Raw genomic sequence first — 19,074 nt, 5'->3', positions numbered from 1 at the left:
TGGTAGACAGAAAGCTGCCTGCTTGCCCTTCCTCTGTGTAAAACGAGAAGGCAGCCAGATCCAGTCTGCAAAATGCCTTTGAAACAGTGTCCTGTATTATCTCCATTTCTGTCTGTTTTACTGCTATGTCTTTTGTCCTCTTTGGAAACCACCCAACATATAGTTTGACATGACTAATTGTTTTAATAGACAAGTATGTGACCTACTTCTGGCCAAGATCCCTTCAGGCTCCTGATCTCTAGGAAATCCTCTGGTGACCTGTTTGCTTCCTGGTTTAAATCTCTCAGAATAGTTTTTCCCTCTTTACATGTTAGAAAGCCATGAAAACCAACCTGACTGATGTTGAGGAGAAGCTTAGATTTTTTTTAAGACAAGAAAACTGATTGAATTTTGGGTGAGAAAACTCTGAGCTGAGAAAAGCGCAACGCCAGGACGGGAAGGGAGAGGGAGCGTAGTCGTGGGTATCTCCTGCCCTTCTTCCATGGCAGAAATCATTCATATTGTGCAAAAAGTGGCTGGGAAGGGAGAATTCAGGAGATCTGAATCATGTTTGCCTGGCTTCATCTCATGGTGCAAGTATGGAGAAGTCACCTATCCTTCCCATACTTCAGGGCAATGGACACTACTTCCTTCCCCTGACCTCAGGGTCAAGCTGAAGTCCTTCAGAGCTACAGAATTCCTTAAAATAGAGCTGTAACCACAGGCATCCTGTAGAAAGGTTTTCCAACTTTCACTAACTTTCTTAAGTGGTAGCTTGTTCTAGGGAGCGATGCATTTTTGACCAAGCAGCACACTCTCAATTTACATTTCATTGCAATTAACCTGGCTTCCAAGCCAGCTGGGCAGCCAGGGTAAGCCTAGGACCTTTAATTTATTGAGGAAGAAACATGGTTTCTAATGTGCCACTGGAATTTTTCTTCAAGTGGGATTCAGCCCTGGTTTGTTTAGTTAAACTTCAGTTTGAGCATTGCTTGGTGGAGACCACAGTATCAGAAGGAAATGGTTGCCTCTGCTTGTTTCCCATGACCTATTACTTCAGCCTTCAAGGGGATGCATCTGGGGACTGCTCTGTTTATCTAGCTGACTACTGCTTCGGTGGGAATTTTGACACGGGAGGAGAGCCTGGCCAGCGGAGGGGAGGGGGACGGAGAGCGCTCGAGACTGGCAGCTCCTGTGGGAGAAAGGAAATATTTTGCCTTATGAAATCTGAAGATTAAAGCCTTTGGTCACTCCCTCCTCAGCAGTCGTCCTTCTCTTGGCTTAAGTGTGTTAGTACAGAGCTCGTTGTCAGCATGGGGCAGAGGTGGTTTTCTCCAGCCTTGCTTGATCTCCGGCTCCCTTCCCCCACTGTCACTTTTGTCTCCGATTAAATATTTTGAAAGGAAACAGATGGGGATGCTTTGAGCCCCAGCGGGCTAGAGTGCAGGATTCCTGAACCTGTATGGGTATTACTCAGCCTGGTGGTAACGTTTTACTGACCGGTTTATTTTCTTTTTGATTTGAACAAAGGAGGCCTGACTGCTCCTGATTTAGGAGAGGTAAATAAAAAGCGGTTCGTTGTCTGCACTGATGTTTCTCAGCGATCATCAGGAAGGAAAGAGATGGTCACGCCACTAATGATTTAAAGTGTGTGACTAGCAGCTATACACTGCCATTAAATAATACAAAAAAAAAGTTCTTGGCTTGTAATGAGCATTTGGCTCCTCTTGCTTTTAGAGGAAGTGAGTAATCAAAGGGGAAAAACATGCTTATTAAAGTGACGCCCATTTTAAAGGCTACACGGGCGGACTGTATTGCAGCCTGCACCATCAGGGCTTGCTTCTTTTGGCTGTTGCGACACCTTCCCCCACACACAGTGCCGGGCGTTCAGTCTCGTTTCCTTCCATCAGTGATGATGCTTGTGTCAGTCCTGTAAGGCAAGCCTGAAAGCCGCTGGTATCTGACGGAACAGAGAGGAACTTCCCACCAACTCCAACGCAGGATTTCCCATGCAGTTCTGCTACCCTTAACGCCGATCTGGTTCGCATCTACATGGAGTTTTGGCCAAGCACATGGCATTTTTTGCTCCACAGAGTTGCTGGGGAAGAGTTGTTACTATTCTAAGCAGTAGCAGCTGATACAAATTTAAAATTGCCTTCATAAAAAAAAGAGCACAGTTATTTTCCAGGCCTTGTTTCTACTGCCTACACTGGCAGCACTTGCAGCAATGCCGCTCCAGCACACATGAAACAATAAGGATCTTTCTGATGCCTTCCAGACAAGTCAGAGCTATTCTGGGAGCTCTGGTACATGTTTGTAAACTCTCAGATCATTTTTGCCTCCTTAACACTTAGAAATATCTCCTTCCTGCCCTGCTTAAAAACAAGCGATGCTTCATATTTTGATTTCCTAGAAATGAGCGGGGATTTTTTTCCCCTCTCAGGCTCTCCCCAGTGTTTTTGCAGAGACCTGGCTCCCAGCTCACCAGCTAATCCAATCTCTCGTGGTCGCGACTGACGGCTCGGCGGGCTGTAACGCCCAGGGCTTTGTTCTTGCCCTTTGCCTGCCGATCCCCAGGCGAGCCGTGGGGCGGAGAGGTGGAAGGACTCTCGCTTCTCAACAGCCAGCCCCCGGGGTCCCGCAGGGGGATCACTCATAATGCTTCTACAGAGATGCCATCTGCTCTGCGAGAAGGAGCGTAGCCAGGTCAAGAGGAAGGGCGAGGGGAAGGGGGGGCGTGCGGGCGGAGGGCGAGAGGGGGGTTTAGACCCGCAGTTCCGCCCCTTGTCCCCCGCTTCCCGGGGAGGGGTCAGCCTGCGGAGCCTGCTTCTGATCGTTGATGTTTTGCCAGGCTTGTAATTTCGTGTGTGTTCTCACAGCACAAAAAATGTAGTTGTGCAGTCCCTCCCACGCAGCACTCATCATTGCCTACCAGGGCTGACTCCTTTCCTGTTACATGCTTGCTTCAGCACTTCATTTTTACCTTTTGTGGCTTTCCCTTTCCAGCCCCAGGAGCAATTCGCTGCTGCACTACATCCTCTGGTCGCTAACCCAAGAGTTCCTGTGGTTTTGGGGTCTTGGAGCTTGGGATGCTGCGCTGGGTTTGGTTTTGAAGGTACGAGAGGTAGCAGCTTTGTAGCGTTTCTGGAAGCAGGATCGTTATCAAGCTGGCAGTGGCTCTGGGGCATGAGTTTCAGAGGTTTCTGCTTCGTGGAGATTTAAATCTGAAAAAACAAAGCTCTGAGGGATTTTCGCTCGCCTCAGAAGAAACCATGCTGAGAGTTGTATGCCAAGGTCACTCAATTATCCCAGCCCCCTCTGCTCCTTCTCATCACGCGACCTGTTTATAGCCGATGAAGAATTAAAGCAGGGCTACAGATTGATTTTTCCCAAGGAAATCCTCCTGGGAGATAACCCGTGCGAATGCCTGGGCAGAGCTGGGCAGAGGTCCCAAGAACAGGGTTGAGCCTTCACAAAAATCCTCGGAGGTAGGAGGCAGGGCCGGCTGCCCTAACAGTAAATTGGACAGGCAGCTTTGGCTTGTCGTGGTCAGAAGCAGTGCAGAAACCCAAAAAAAGGCTTTCCCCAGGCTGAAATGTTTCAGAAAAAGGACAGAGATAAAAGCTGCAGATTAATACCTCGCTTTGGGGCAAAGACAGGCCATCCTGACCTAATGAACGCGGTGCGTGGTCGGTTTGTACGTGTGGAGTTACTGACCTGCTAGTTTGTAATGAAACAGGTTCCAGAAAACAAAAAAAAAAGGCACCCCCCCCAGTGATGTACAATCTGCCTTCAAAGTAGGAGATAGGCTGCCTTGTCAGCTGGGGTAATTTGGCTTATCAGATTTATTAACACGCTTGTCGGTAATACGCATTTTATCTGATGATCTGGTGCTGTAATTTGTTTGCCGCACAAATTTAATAAGCTGCTGAGACCCGGGCAGGGGGAGCGGGTGGGGTTTTTAATTGGCATGTTGGGAAGAGAGTGAGTACGGGGCCTGTGTGTGGGTCGGGAGCCACGCGGGGCGGCTGGCCTGTGCGAGCGTGGCCGTAGCAATCGGGGGGCTTCGGAGCGGAGCTCAGCACGTCGGGGCATTTTTGTGTTCTCACAGAAGCGCGTTGCCTGTGTCGCCGGTGCCAGGCGTTCGATGGGAGGCAGCGCCTTGAGGGGATTCCTGCCGGTCCCTGCAAAACGCTGCTGTAGCGGTGATTCTGGCACCCGTCCGGGCTCTTCGGGAAGCACGCGTAGCTCGTGGTGGCGCCCAGACGGCGCTGCTCGCCCTTGGTGTTGCTTATCCGTGTTCACCCGAGCTCTGCGTGTGATCCCTGCGTGTTACGGCGCTGCATGCGTGGTACCTGCAGCTGTGCAGGTACCTGGTGCGTCCTCGCTGGCCTCTGCTCTCCCCTTACCGACGGCTCTGCCATACTGGACCGTGGGCTCTCTTGGACCATCTAGCCTCCAGCGTGCGTTGCGGGGAAATAGTAAACTATGAGGCAGGGCTCTGCTAGCGACCTCTCTGCCAGCCTTCACTTCCCCTCCTCCCCGTCTATCACTTCAACTAAAGTTCAGGAAATACTGCAAAATAATACAGAACATGTGATTTTTAATTTTTTTTATTAGTTGTTCTAGCCAGAGAATCCACCACAGCAGGGCCAACATAGAAATGTAATGAGTAGCTACCTTGTCATCTGAAAATCCACCACACGGACCATTTGCCTTCTCCAGCAGTGCTCCTCACAGTCCAATGGGGTTTGTACTGCTCTGGCTCCTCGGAAGAGGTGTGCACTGGAATTGTCCTCCCTTCTCACCTACTTACCTTGCTTCACGTCTTCCCATGGTCCCTGGACACTCCATATACTCACCTCCTGCAGCAGTAGATGAGGAAGGCAAAAATACCGGGGGAGTTGGCCACAAAGGAGTCTGAAGAGATTTCTTTCTTCCAAAGATGAGTTGTGTGTGGTTGCTACCTTTGGATCTGAGTGTGAAGCACAAGGGAGTTAGACCAGCTTTGTCTCAGCCTCTCAGAAAAATACAGCTAATGTTAAAAAAAAAAAAAATAGTTGAATAAAATGTGCGCAACAAGCGAATGAGCAAACCCTCATGCTTGGCTGTCTTACACGCCACCAGCCAACGTCCAGGCCTTCAGGCTGCTGGCCAGCCTGGAGCTCTTCGTTGAGCTGGCGTGGTGTTTGTGTACCATCAGCTGCAGGTAGGAGAGAGCAGAGGGATGTCAGCCCTCATACCCAAGGCATGCCTGCATAAGCCCATCTCAAGCCATGGGAGCCCAACCCCCAGATACATCCAGCTGGCAGTTGTGCAGCCCCAGGACCTGCCCGTGGCTGGGGGAGCCGGCTGCCAACCCCACGTGGCTGCTGGTGCTGCTGGTGCTGCTGGAGCCAGGCCAGCTTCCAGGACAGATGCTCGAGTGATGGCAGGCTGCGGCCGCAGAGATGTCAGACATCATGGCCAAGGCAAATTTTAAGAGAAGATGAAGTAGATTTTGAGTCTTATAAACTAAGACTCTTCCCATAAAGCAGTGTAAGTTAGGGAGCTTGAGGCCAAAGCCAAGCACCCAAATTTTAGCTCCTGCCTGCCTATCTACTGATGGAAACACAGAAGAGGCAGGTTTTTTTTTTTTGAAAGTGGATAGACATCCACAAATCCTCCAGCACCTTTGCAAATCAAACCGTCGATGTGTTGATGCTTAACTAGACTTAAGTTCCTGACTTCAGGCATTAGGGATTTGAAACTTTGTCTTGTGTCTTTTGATTTAGCAAGACTTACCTGAGCAACTACAATTTTCCCTAGAAAAATGTATTTGTTTCCGAGTAATAATCTCTTTCAGGATCACTTACATGTAGAGCGGGAAAACCTTTAGCACACCTGATGTTTTACTAAGTAAGGAGGTGAGATTTACCATGTTTACTTTGTACCCTGAGCCAAGTCAGATTGTAGCATGTAGCAGAAGATACAAGGCATCAAGCGCTGGATGTGACGGCAGAACCTCGCCGGCAGGGAACTGTAAACAGTCCCATAACTTCATTCCCTGAGAGTGATTTGTCCACGTTGTTATGCTTTCCACACTCCTCCTGAAAGCAAGGGGAGCTTCTATGAGAGGGTGGTGAGAAGTCAAAGTGGGTTTGTTTCCAAATTCAAGTGTGTTTGTCAGTAGGGATCAGCAACAAGCAATGCAGCTCTTTTGGGAAATGTCTGCATATTTTTTCATACATACTATGAGTTAATTATTACCCCAAGACTTTTCTTTAAAGTCATACTGAAAATATTTTCCCTAAGAAAACAGTAAATGATTGGAAAAGCAAATAAATCAGTGTTTAAAGGCTTGTTATCTTACCATCCTTACCACAACTGGCTCCTGCAAGCTCTGATGATGGATGAGCACATTAGAACTGCACGTATTTAAGGCACTACAGGCTTTTCAGTGCCAGGAGCTTAAAGTATACTGTCAAGTTATAAATCACAGACCAAAGTTGTGCCTTGACATCATTGCACTCCAAGCAACTCGAATGGCAGTATTATTTTTAAGTCCTTTCATGTTTCTAATGAAATATTAGGTTTGTTTTTAATTTATGTTTTTACCATTTTGTTTGTTTGTTTTGCATTTTGCTCAGCTTGAGCAGGGAAACTGGGAGGTACATTTCCAATAAATCTCACTCCTATTCATAGGTGCTAACTGTGTTTGACTTGCGAATATCACAGGGAAATGTTAATTTAAAACATTTTGGGAGAAAGAATTTCTATTATATTGGGCTTAATGTTTTTTAAAGCTTTTTTTTTTCTTTTTTAAAACTTCAAACTTGACTTAAAATGTCTTAGCCTTCTCTTGGGATGTGGGACAAACCCACCCCTTTCCTGCTACGTCTTTCTTTCTGCCCTACCTGTTCCACTCGCTTGTCCTCTCTGACCGTACTCCATGGGGCTGTTTGTTTCTTAACACTTGCCTGCAGCTCTGTCCACCTGCACATGTTGCAGAACACAACAGTCACCTGCAAACTGGTACCTTGATTCTCTCTGTTCTGATTAAGACTCATTTATTCTTTCATTAGGTGCAAAGTTTCCCATTAAATGGACTGCGCCAGAAGCGGCATTGTATGGAAGGTTCACAATAAAGTCGGACGTGTGGTCTTTTGGGATCCTACTGACAGAGCTGGTAACAAAAGGGAGAGTGCCATACCCAGGTAAGAAAACAATCTGAGCCCTGCTTCTCCTGGGGAAAGGGGTGGGAACGAGCCATGTGCTTAAATCAGAATGTTTATTTATTTTCACTGGGCTCAGAGGAGGATGGTTATCATGCGTAAGTTCTGTGTACGCTTGAAAATGGTCCTGACTCTGAAAGCTGCTGTGTGATGGTCATGATAAAAATGACAAGAGAACAGAAAATCCAACATATTAATTTCAAAATTTTTTAATTGTTCTCAGTTCAATTAATATATGTTCTAGACAAATAATGAACACAATGTAAAATTACTGTGCTGTGGAGCAAATGGCTCTCCACAGTATTCCATTCACATTAAGATACCAAGAGTCAAACACCCAGAGCGGCATTACTCCACTTACTCTGTCAGTCTGGTTCTCAGCAAGGTTTGATGACTGTCTGAATGTCTGGTGTTACCAAATCACGTTTTTATAAACTCTTAAATTTCAATCCTTGCTTTTGAGACAGATGGAAAGGAAAGAACATAATTCTGTAATGTGCAGGGCAGAGCTCATGACAGGGTCACAGCAGGGCCAGATTCTCTGCATGGGGGAACCGGAGGCCCCATGGCTTTTTGTTGAAACCCTGCCAAGTATCCGATGGATTAAGATTTGTAGGAGGGGTGATTGGATCTGCCTGTGCAGAAAGAGCTTTTCATTCTGCTGCCCCCCTGAAGATTGTAGGCATTCAGGTGAAGAGGAAGGTGGTGAGGTGAAAGGAGTGCATCACATGGAAAAGAATTTAATCCCTTTATTTTCTTATCAGCACAGATACTAACAACAGGGCATCTAGCTGCATCTGTATACTTTTTATTTTAAAAAAGTATTCTTTAAATACTCACCAGTATGGCTGTGTGCACTGCAGCTGATTTAATGGAAAGTGTCCTAAAGCAGTTTTGAATTGCCAATCTGTGCTGTGATCAAGCAGTCAGATGCATACACCAATTCCACAGGAGAAGCGTGAAGGTGGACTGCAGTTTATCCTGTGATATCTCACACCACTTCAGAAGGCTGAACTCAGCAAAACTAAACTCCCAGAGTTTTACCAGGGATTTCAACTTGGCTAGCGCCTAGCAGCCAGTAGCTGATATTTGGGACGAGAATATGGGGACTGGAAGGCTTCTCATGACCAGCGGTGAATTTTGGCATGATTAACTGGGAGCAGCTTAGCAAAGCTGTAACTGTGACAACAGAATGAGGTAGCAGAAAGCAAGATGACATGTTTCTGTGGGATGGATGAGTCCCTCTGCCCAGCACTTCCCCATGCGGTTAGAGAAAAGCGGGTGTTGCCACCACAGGGAGTGGCTGTGTCCCTAGCCGGCACAAAGGTCGTCTCGCCGTGAGGATTGCTGGCAGTGGCATGGGAGAGCCGTGATTTCCACAGGTCTATTGAGGGTTTAATGCAGGCATGGCACGGCGTGCAAAGGTCGAAGACAGAAAGAAGATGTGTCAGACGATAGCTGAGACGATGTTGCTCCCAGAGGGTGGGCAACGCTCCTCGCCGGGCTGCAGGAAGGGGAAAGTCCGAGTCACTACCAGCAGAGCGGGCGCAGAGGGGCTCTCGCCAGCCAGGGCAGAGTGAAGGTGGTTTTTGTTTCCCTGAGCTCTACACTGGTGGGGCAGAGATGTGTAGTGACTAGCCTTCTCTCTTATCAGCTGCATGAGCAGACACACGCGCACACACAGGAAAAAATACTATTCCGGGCAAAAGTGACCATCTAAGCCCCGTGTTAACTCACAAGTTTGTAACTGAACACAGAGTTGGCCGTGGCAGCAGGGGATGTCTGCACTTCCCAAGTGTTCCTTTCCCTCCCTGAAAGAGAAGGAGGCCACTGGATGTGCATTTAACTGCTTGCAATATATAACTTCTTGTAGGGCCCATGACAGAAATCTCAGGCATGGTCTGTGTCCTGAAAATGTGGACAGTTTTATTACGTGGCGGTTTGAGCACATCAAAGACAACTAGCGGCGTCTCTCCTCTCTCAGCGCCGTCCTCCCCCTTCATCCCTGACTGCAGGAAGCCCTCACACACTGCAAGTCCTTCCGGCTCACTCTCCCCCACCCACGCTGGGAAAACATCAAGTAGCTGGAAGCAGCTTGTTGTGTGTTACGTATCAGAGGGTCAGCGGTTCCTTGGATGATCATGTACTGTCTCGGTTATGCTCTGTCTGAGCTCTATGCCAGGGCTCTTCCTCCCCACCAGGACTCCCACCCCGCTCAGCCAGGAGGCCTTAACCATCCTCATGATCACCATCACTCCTCTCTCTGACAGTTTTACCTAAGGGCAGCCTCTATTTTAAATTTGCATTTCCAAAGTCTTTAGGTATTTAATTTCGGTCTCATTCCCCTGACCCTAACTGGGAAAATGTTTACAGGCTGAGGCAACGATGTAGAACTGAGGCCTTCTCAGAAGGGTCAATCTTTGCATGAGGGTTGAAAATAGAGCTCAGACTTCCCAAGGTGACAAAGACCTCCTGAGCTCCTCAGAAAAGGCTCTATTTTCCCCTGACATAGAAATGGTCATCCATCTCCTGCTTCATGCTGGGAGGAGGAAGGACCTCCTGAAAGGATAAAGTTTCATGAATTCAGGTCCCTGTCTGGAGCAACGTCCTGGTTTTGGCTGGGATAGGGTTAATTTTCTTCCTGATAGCTGGTATAGTGCTGTGTTTTGGATTTGGGATGAAAATAATGTTGATAACACACTGATGTTTTGAGTTGTTGCTAGACAGTCAAGGACTGCTCAGCTTCTTGTGCTGGCCTGCCATTAAGAAGGCTGGGAGTGCACGGGGAGCTGGAAGGGGACACGGCCAGGACAGCTGACCCAGGCTGGCAAAAGGGATATTCCCTACCATATGGCATCATGCTTGGTATATAAACTGGGGGAGTTGGCCGGGGAGGGGCCACAGCTCAAGAACTAACTGGGCATCAGTCAGCGGGTGTTGAGCAATTGTGCTGTGCATCACTTGTTTTGTATATTCTTTTATCATTATTATTATCATTATCGTTATTATTCTTCTCTTCCTTTTTTGTCCTATCAAACTGTCTTTATCTCAATCCACGAGTTCTACTCGGGGTAGGGGGGTGAGCAAACGGCTGTGTGGTTGTTTTCACTACCTGCCAGGTTAAACCACAACAGGCAAGGAGTAGGTTTCAGGTGCACCCACAGGGCTTTTCCTGTTGTCGCAGCATGGCTTGCATGTGGAGGAAAAGATGGGAGTTCAACCACCCTGAAAGGCAAGACTCAGCCCTCCTCACCCAAGTAGTAAACCTATAGGTAAGAGAATGCAGTTTGTAGGCACTGCCAACCACTTTGGCACCCAAGGCATGCGGATTTGCAAGCTCTGGAAAGGGTCAGCCTTGAAACAAAGAGGGTCATGGAGCTGTCACTCTGCTGTAATACCCAGTTTCTGAAATAGTTGTGGGCATGTTGTCCTGATGTTCCTGCTTAGAGCTTATAGCAAGCTGGGGGGAGCAGGGAGAGGCCCTCAGACAAAGGGATTGCTCTCTTGCTTGACAAGATCTTAGTGCCTGGAGAGGTTATTTATAGCACACACCCCAGTCCTGTGGTGGTAACCATGCCCGCAGGGCACTGTACCTCATGCCTTGGAGAGCCAGGCATTGTTTTAGGCTTGTGTAGAAAAAGGGAGAAGCACAACAAGGAAGACAGAAGGAGAAGGCAGGCAGTATCTAGGAGGGGAACAGACTGTGTGGAACAGGACTTGGCATTCATTGTCCCCCGGATTTTATCCTGTTCCTGTCCTGATGTCCCATTTTGGAAGAGAAGCTGGAAGCAGTGGAGGTAAAGATTTTGCCAGCAGAGAGGAAGATCAGGGTAGAGTTCATAATGAAGCCTTGCCCCACACTCTACAGCTCCCATAAGCAGCACTGACTTTTTGACAGGTGTCCTCATCTTCGTCCTTCAACCAAGCCTGTTTCTCTGTCAGTGGATGTAACGGACTGCTATGATAACTAATTTATTAGTGCTTTTCCTAGCCTTCCCTAATGCCCCATTCTTTTCACAAGGCAGCAGATTGAAATAAGCAACTTGCGCAGTCTTTCTGTGCATCGAGGTTCTATTACCACTATTACAGTGGGTAAATAAAATGGGAAGAAGAGGAGCCAAGTTTAAAAAATAGTCTGCTTAGTTGACCTTTTTCAGAGTCTGTTTCTTTCCCCTTTCACAAATTCCCCTTGAATCTTAGTTTTGCTTTTTTTGATGGAGTTTAAGAGTAGGAGGCTGCATTTCGGTAGCAGTAGTCAGAGAATTTGGGGGTTTTTTACATGTTGCCTTTTGGATAGACAAAAATCTCAGCTGCACTAAACAAGCACCTCTGAACTTGCCCCTCCTGCCTTCTTCTTGTCACATCAGGAGCATTTACATTTTATGTCCAGCATGACAGCCACCACAATGCTATCCACATCGCTGCCTCTGGCCAGACGGGTCTTTGAGTTTGGGCTCCAAGCAGCTCTGCAGTCCCTGGGGAGCTGTGTTCAACCTCCTCAACCCTGGGGGAAGCTGGGCCACAAGTGCCAGCAAGCGCATGGTGTGCTGCCCGAGGCTGGGGCCAAGTGCACATCAGTGAGTCTGCTTATGTGTGTGTACCTTCGCCATGGATGGTAGGTAAGGAGTTGAGAGGTGCGTACTCAGCACACAGCACAGATAAGCTCAGGTGGGTTTCTTTGTAAGCAGGAAAGCTCCACTCACAAATGCTGTAGCTCTTATACCAAGCAAATAATAACTTATTTAAAGTTAAAAAAAACCCAAAACACCAAAAAAACCAAACCCAACAGATATTGATAGCCTAGCTTTGTGGGTGTTTTGAGGATGCCAAATTTGGGCGGGGTTTCAGACCTTTTCAGGCCACTAAATGAAGTGGCCTGACTTCCAGATTTTTAAAACTTGTTACTACTTTTGCATAGATATAGGTTCACTAGGTTCATATTGTTCTCAGTAAGAACAGCATTATGCTTCAAAGGTTGTCTTCCTGTAGGAGCAGCTTTCCTGCTCCCTTCAGTGCACTATTGCGCCTGTGTATGGAATAATCTCCCTGCCTAAGTCCCATATCTCATCCCTGTGCCCTCACTTCCAGCTCTTCTTTGGGGCTGTCCATGGAAGTTAGAAATTCTGCTTCTAGATCAAACTGAGCAAAACCCAAAAATCAACCTCTCTCCTTTGTACTTCTCTCTTTTGAGAGCATGCTCGGAGTGCCAGCGTGATCCAGCCCCTCTGGAGGACTACACGGTTTTACCTTCTCAACTGTACTAGAAAAGGGCCAACATGTCCATATTTGAGGAACCTTTGAACATGAGCAGAGGCACAGCTCTGGGTTCTTGGAGAATCTGACATACAGCGTTTCTGGGGATGGAGAGCAGCTGAGCTGCTGTTTTAAGAGTCCTGCTTTAAACGTTTGCGTCTGTATGAGTTTGATCATTGGTCTGAAAGCATGCAGTGGGTTTTGAAGGAGCATGATTCTTAGTCCAACAGAAGAAAGCAAGAATAAAGCAGCTTAAAACCATCACTGTCCTCACTAGACTTCACATTGCCCAAAGTAATCTATATAGCTTATTAGCTTTGGATGTGGGCATGCTGCCTAGTTACAGCAACATTTCCCGTCTTCTGGAGGAGCAGCGTTGCCCAGAGTTCTGCTATTTGCACATCTGCTGTGCTGCATCTAATCAAGCTTCTCAGAGCACTCCAAAGCACTTGCTGGTGTTTTCTTCAGCCACAGCTGGAAACTTTACGTCCTCTTTTATGTCACAGTAACCCTTCCTAACACAGCTTTTCTAGAAAAAGTCAAGCAGCATTGTGTTCATGTCCCCAGTCCATATGGGCAGTAGATTTTTATTGTATCGAGCATTAAAGTAGCCATACCCTGTGGCATCTTAAGATTATTGGAGGTTTCACGAATAAAGCTGGATGGTGGGAAGTTATTTCATTTTTGGTCTTCTCAGGGAATAAAAAGCTAATGGAAAAGCCATCTTTTGGAAATGAGATGCTTCCTTCTTGGTCCAAATGGTAGTTCTAGAAACATCATGAGTACAAACTGATTTTTTAAGCAGGTGAAGAAAAGAATATTCTGTCTACAGAAGAATATTGCTGACTATTTTACTTCTACAGATTTAAGGATTTTAGGATAAACTTTTAAGGGGTCTAGAAGTGTACTGCAAACAGAATTTAATTTATTATTTACGAAAAGACTTGAAACTCTCGGGTATTCATTAGGAGAGAGCAGTTGTACAGCCTGCTCAAATATTCTTTCTGTGGTATTAGAAGTACAGATACAACAGGCTCCTGCTATCAAAAGAGAAACACTAAACTTGTAGGATAAGATAAGTGAATCTAGATAATATGTTTGTAAATATAAACAGGCCTTTTAAGAGGTAAAAAGTATGCCTGAAACACTGCTATTTTTATAAGTCTGACTAATAAGCCAGTTTTGAAAAAAAAAATAGATTTGAAACTCCTTTTTTAAATTAGCAGCACACATCAAAGCCAACAGAATTTCTTTGGCAAATCTAGGTGCTGCAGCCCTTGCTGGATGTATGAATTCCAGTAAGGAACATGAGGATTACTTGGTTTAGTTTCCTATCTGGGCTTTACTGGGAAGGAGGCAAAAGAAGAAAGGAAAAGAAGGGCATTTTCCTGGATTATACCATGATGAGAAAACCTGGCTTAACTGACTTTCCAGGGACAAAAAATGACTATGATTTCAGACAGCAATGTCTCTTTTATGTTCTTTTTTCTATTTTTTTTTTTAAAAGGAAAGTGAAGAGCTGTTTATGGTTTTCCCCCCACCTCTCTCTCCTCAGGGTTTTTCTTCCAGCATACAGTTTGTTATCAAGTTTCAGAGTGTGCTTTGCAGAACTGAGTAATGCACTGGATAAAAATACCAAACATTTGATGTTATTCTTCAAATAGCAAATCAGGTGGGAAGGAGCTTTTCTGCTGCTGTTGCTTCCACCCATATTGTACTTAAAGGGGTACTGCCAAAATAAAAAAAAATTGCATTTTTTTTATGGTTTAGGTATATAAAATAGATGAGTTACTGGTAACACTTATTTTCATAGCCTTTAATATGTAAAAGAAGCAAAGCAAAGCAGAAGTTCTTACTGCAAAACATGCCGTAATTCAGCTGATTCAAAGATGGGGATATGAAAAAAGGGTGCAGAATTTTGTTCAAAACACAAATTTAAAAAACTAATACTGAGAACAGAACATGAGCAAAATGCCCATTTTTTTCTTGTAGCATCTTGAAAAGCAAGGCCCGAAGTTTTGCGTTGATGGTGCTTTTGGGTTGGTGATGACGAACAGACCACTGTTTTGTAATTTAATAAAAAAGTAAAATATGTTTGAAAACCTTCTTGTTGGATAATAAGGAACACCTAAACGTTTGTTCAGTGTGTGGCAAGCTTTTCTGGTTTGTTGTGAGCCTGTGTGACCTAAAAAAATCAGTTTGGAGTCAATAATGCAGGAGAACCTTAACTCTATGCAGAATCTGATGTCTGCAAAGGACCATTATTACTCTTATTTTCATCATTCTGTGGAGTCCTAACCACAGACCACTTTAGGTGCCGTACAATGTGTTTGCTCCTACTCATAAACAGCTAACACCAAAAATGCAGTGGGTGGATGCAGGTGATAAATCAAACACAAGAAACCAGTGCTGAAGTGTTGGTCTGCAGGTTAGGAAATACCATAAATTAGTAATCTAGCCTTTCTTTTCACAATTATCACTGCTAAAGGGAACGGTAAGGAGAGGTTTGTAGGAAGATGAGGCAGTTGTCTGGGGAGGTTCCTCCATGTGCAACAGGCAGAATAAGAAACAGCACATCAGTGCTTGTTTGAAAATCGAAGGTGCTGCAGTAAGCTAACCAGAACTGTGACTCGACCGGGACGTGGCCAAATGGAAGCCTAAATGCTAGTGGGGCAGCCTGTGAGAGGCTTTGAAAGTGAAGACAAGCAGCTGGTATTTTAGATAGTAAGCAATGAGGAGTGAGTGGCAAGACCATGCAAGAGGTGGTTACAGCAACAGGCTAGGAAAATGATCCTTGCAGACACACTGCAAACGAATACCAGCAGGAGGAAATTACCCCGTCAAGATAAGAGGAAAAGGTGTTTCGTAATCCTAACATGAGATGAGAATCTAGATGGGGATGGCCAGGAAAGGTATTTCGCAGATACTTCTTTCAAAACATCTTTAAGAATTAAACACAGCCAGGACTTGAGGACACAGAGTAAAGACCAAATCCAAGGATACAGCTAAGTTACCAATCTAAATCCTATGCAGTGTAAGGATATTATTCCCACTAGTTAAGGTGTAGAGCAGCAGCATTAATCTATACTGAAGAAGGTGGTTTAATTGTTTCTCACAAATATGTTTACCAAAAATACGAGGTAGGACTCCTGGGTCCTGAAGGTGGGACAAGAAAATTCTTCAAAAAGGACACCCTGAAAGAACAGCGTGGAGGAGACCCAGGGAAGGGTGGTGTCGTGGAGGCCAGGGCGAGGATAAGCTAACAGAAAGAGCAACATCAAGGTGCTGGTTTCTAGATTTGGTCATGGAGGAACTTAAATGTCCCTACTAGTTCTCCTGCGGAGCTGCTTGGCAGGACCCACTAAGTCAGGGGACTGAAGCCTGCAGATATTTTTCAGCAGAGGACTGGGGCAGGGCTTGCCAACTGGCAAGCCACAAAGCTTGCAGTCAGTGTGCACACTTTATCTGAAATACTTCTGAGTGCCTGCGGTGCCAGTCTTACCTTTGGTACTGTTAAAAAGCCAAAGAAATTACTGGAAGAGATATTTAAACTGAAGTTGAGGTTGACTGCAATTAATGCGTGGTGAAAGGCACTTCAGCAGAGCAATCAAGGGTGGAAAGGGTTGCATCGAAAAGACAAGTTCGCAAAGGGCCTGGCTTGCCTCTTAGAGACAAGCATGATGGTAATAGAACTTTGTACCTTTTTTGAGCGTGCTATGGTTCTGCAGTGGAGCTGTTTTGCTTGCTGTTTGACCTCTGAGTGACTTTGTTCTCCTCTGAGTTGGGATGGAAGAGTGGAATACGGTGGAAACAATCCTTACAAGCACAGATCAAGGGAGTGCAGATCAGCAGCAGCAGTAAGCTTCTGAACTGGCCTTTGGTAGCCCAAAGTAGTGGAATTTGTCTTGAAGTCTCTGCAGCATGACCTCACAGAGCGCTTCAAGAAAGGCCCACGCTCAGTGTGAGGCTTTCAAAAATGCATCCTAATTTCTATAATCTTGAATAGTATTTGTTGTAACGCATTGCTTTTCCTTAACCACTTCACATAATACGTTTCACGGCTACTGTTGTTGGAGAGGGAAAGCGCCAAATCCTGCCCATCGTGAGTAAGCCAAGAGGGTAACCATGGGAGCAGCATTTGACTCCGCACTGGATCCTAAAACCCTCTGCTGAGAAAGAAAATAATCCAGGTTACTTTGCAGTAGATGAAGAGCTGAAACAGGACATTGGGGTGGTTTTGTTTCGCTTGTCTGAATGAAAAGAAATTCGTATGATCAAGAAAGCCATACGTATTGTAGATGCAGTTATACATACGGGTCAATTTTCCTGTAACTTAACGGTGTGGATTTGTGTGCCCTTTACAGGCATGAATAACCGTGAAGTCTTGGAGCAAGTAGAACGTGGTTATCGGATGCCATGTCCTCAGGACTGTCCCATCTCCTTGCACGAGCTTATGATTCACTGCTGGAAAAAAGACCCAGAGGAGCGTCCAACTTTCGAGTATTTGCAGGGTTTCCTTGAAGACTACTTCACTGCAACAGAACCCCAGTACCAGCCCGGCGACAACCTGTAAATCCCTGGTGTCCAGACTCTGTCATGAATTACCAGGCGTTTCTCAGCCCTGCCCCACCTGCCCTTCAGCTTCCAACTCCGTGATCGACTTCTCCAGAGTGCAGCATCTTCCAGCGCCGCCGTGCACGGGAGGGGCTGAAGCCGGGAACTTCCGCAGCCCTTGCCTATGACCACTTGTCCTAATAATCTGAATGTTCCGGATGAAAAGGAGAAAAACACTCGTTTTTTCTTAATCAAAGACTCCAAAACTGCATTGTATTGATGTTATGTAAACTGCAAAACCTCTGTTCATTGTAAATAGTAACTCAGTGCCAATAACTGATCCTAGTGCTTTCCTTTTTTTAAAATGCAAAACCTATGTGATTTTAACTAGTCTCCTCCTGATTCAACTAAAAGTATTATTTTCCAGAAGTGGCCTCTTTGTCTAAAACATTTTTTTTCATGTTTTAACAAATAAAATGAAAAAAATCAGGACAGGTGTTTGGTTTTTTGCTTTTTTATATATAAAATATATATAATATATATACATACCTGTACATACAGTATACGGGTGCTATTGCAGAGGAAACTCATTTGGAATTGAATGAATCCTGCTGCAGCAGTACCCAGAAAGCGCTAATTTTACTGCAGACATGAAAACACTGGTGGGATTCTGAAAGCCAGTGATCTAATTTTTGGCTTTTGCCAAGCATGATTTTTTTAAATTGGATTGCACTTTTTGTTTATGATTATGTACCTGTAGATGGTTGTAACTTTGCTCTTTCAGGAATCATGTGCTGTATTTACAGTAATGTTTCCAATGTTTGACAAGTGTGTGATGATTTGTTCTTGAAATTAAAGCGAACATATTTAAAGCAAGAAAACTACACCATCACCGTTTGAACTGGAAAATTGAAACTGCAAGGACTTCCTGTATCAAAACATGTATACTGAAATGTTTCGAAAAGATTTATTAAACAGTGTAACCACATTCAGATGGTCTTAAAATCATAGCATTTTAGCCATGTCCACCTGCTAAACTGTTGGTCATGCAACTAGGATTTTTCTGGTTTATGTGTAACATTTTTCCATTGTAAAATAAGTGTGTTAAATGTCCTGTACTGCTAATGAAATTACTTTCTCTGTGTCTGCAAGTTCTCCAGTGGAATTACTATGCACTTCTTTACATTTCGTGGGGGATGCACAGAACAAAGTATTACCTTTTCAGTTGTCTGTACCAGCCTTGAATTACTTACGTTTAACCAAAAAAAAAAATTCCTTTCTATTTCTATTGAGTTTTTAATACTGAGTTGCAAATTTTAAAATCTTAATTACATTTTGTTATGGTTTATTTGCAAGTTTACATTTTAAAACTGTTTAACTTTCTTAATTTAGTAATTAAAAAAAAGAGCATTTTACATTTGGATAGTTGTTCTTTTGTTTAAACTGTGGAGATAATGGTGGAGTTGAGATTAAAACTTTTCAAGAAGGGGTGTCATGCCATTTGGGGCATCATATTTCGTAGGAGTATGCAGACCGATTACCTATGGGCCATCATTTTCCAAATTCTGAAGTCAATATGTTTTTCAACAGCTGGAGTTCAACTGTAAGGAAGATGGTTGAATGCATAGCTAGTCTCTCATTTCTTTGTTCTACCAGCAGTTTATTCTTTAATAGTTCTGTTGCATTTAACGTGAATACTTTTACATTTACAAGTGTTTCAGGAAAAGATTTTCTATGCCTTGTATTGCTGTTATTGCTTTAAAATATTGCAGCCAAGTCAGACTTCCTGATAGTTGAAATTTTTTTTTAAATTATTTAATACTTAGATTGTGAATTCATATTCTGAATATTCACCTATTTTCTAAAGAGAACCTTTTTCGGTTCCTGAAAACCAACCCAATAATGAATTGAGATTCAAAGAACAAATTGTCGTCAGTGTTTTAATATTTTCTATACAAAACATTGACTGAAAATCCTCTTGCAAAGTAGGCTTCCACACTTCGCCTTTCTTGAAGTGTGAATTTATATGGCAATGTTGCTTGTTACCAGATTTCCATGATCAATTGGTTAACTT

The 19,074-nt window shown here is 44.7% G+C and overlaps 1 protein-coding gene across 3 annotated transcripts in view; it reads left to right on the top strand.

The window, feature by feature from the left end:
* FYN (FYN proto-oncogene, Src family tyrosine kinase) overlaps nt 1-17,019 on the top strand; it is a gene marked incomplete at both ends in the record, with an annotated part of 39,234 nt that extends 22,215 nt beyond the window's left edge. For all 3 annotated transcript variants that reach the window (XM_081998039.1, XM_081998038.1, XM_081998037.1), the window contains 2 exons: nt 7,044-7,175; nt 16,811-17,019. In XM_081998039.1, the coding sequence (XP_081854165.1) occupies nt 7,044-7,175; nt 16,811-17,019 (341 nt within the window). The remainder of the gene's footprint in view (nt 1-7,043; nt 7,176-16,810) is intronic.
* Between the last annotated feature and the right edge of the window lie 2,055 nt (nt 17,020-19,074).

Source organism: Phaethon aethereus, assembly GCF_964289735.1.
Source record: "Phaethon aethereus genome assembly, chromosome: 3".
NCBI lineage: Eukaryota > Metazoa > Chordata > Aves > Phaethontiformes > Phaethontidae > Phaethon > Phaethon aethereus.
Note: the sequence above shows the minus strand (reverse complement) of the source record. Positions and strands in the feature narration are given on the sequence as shown.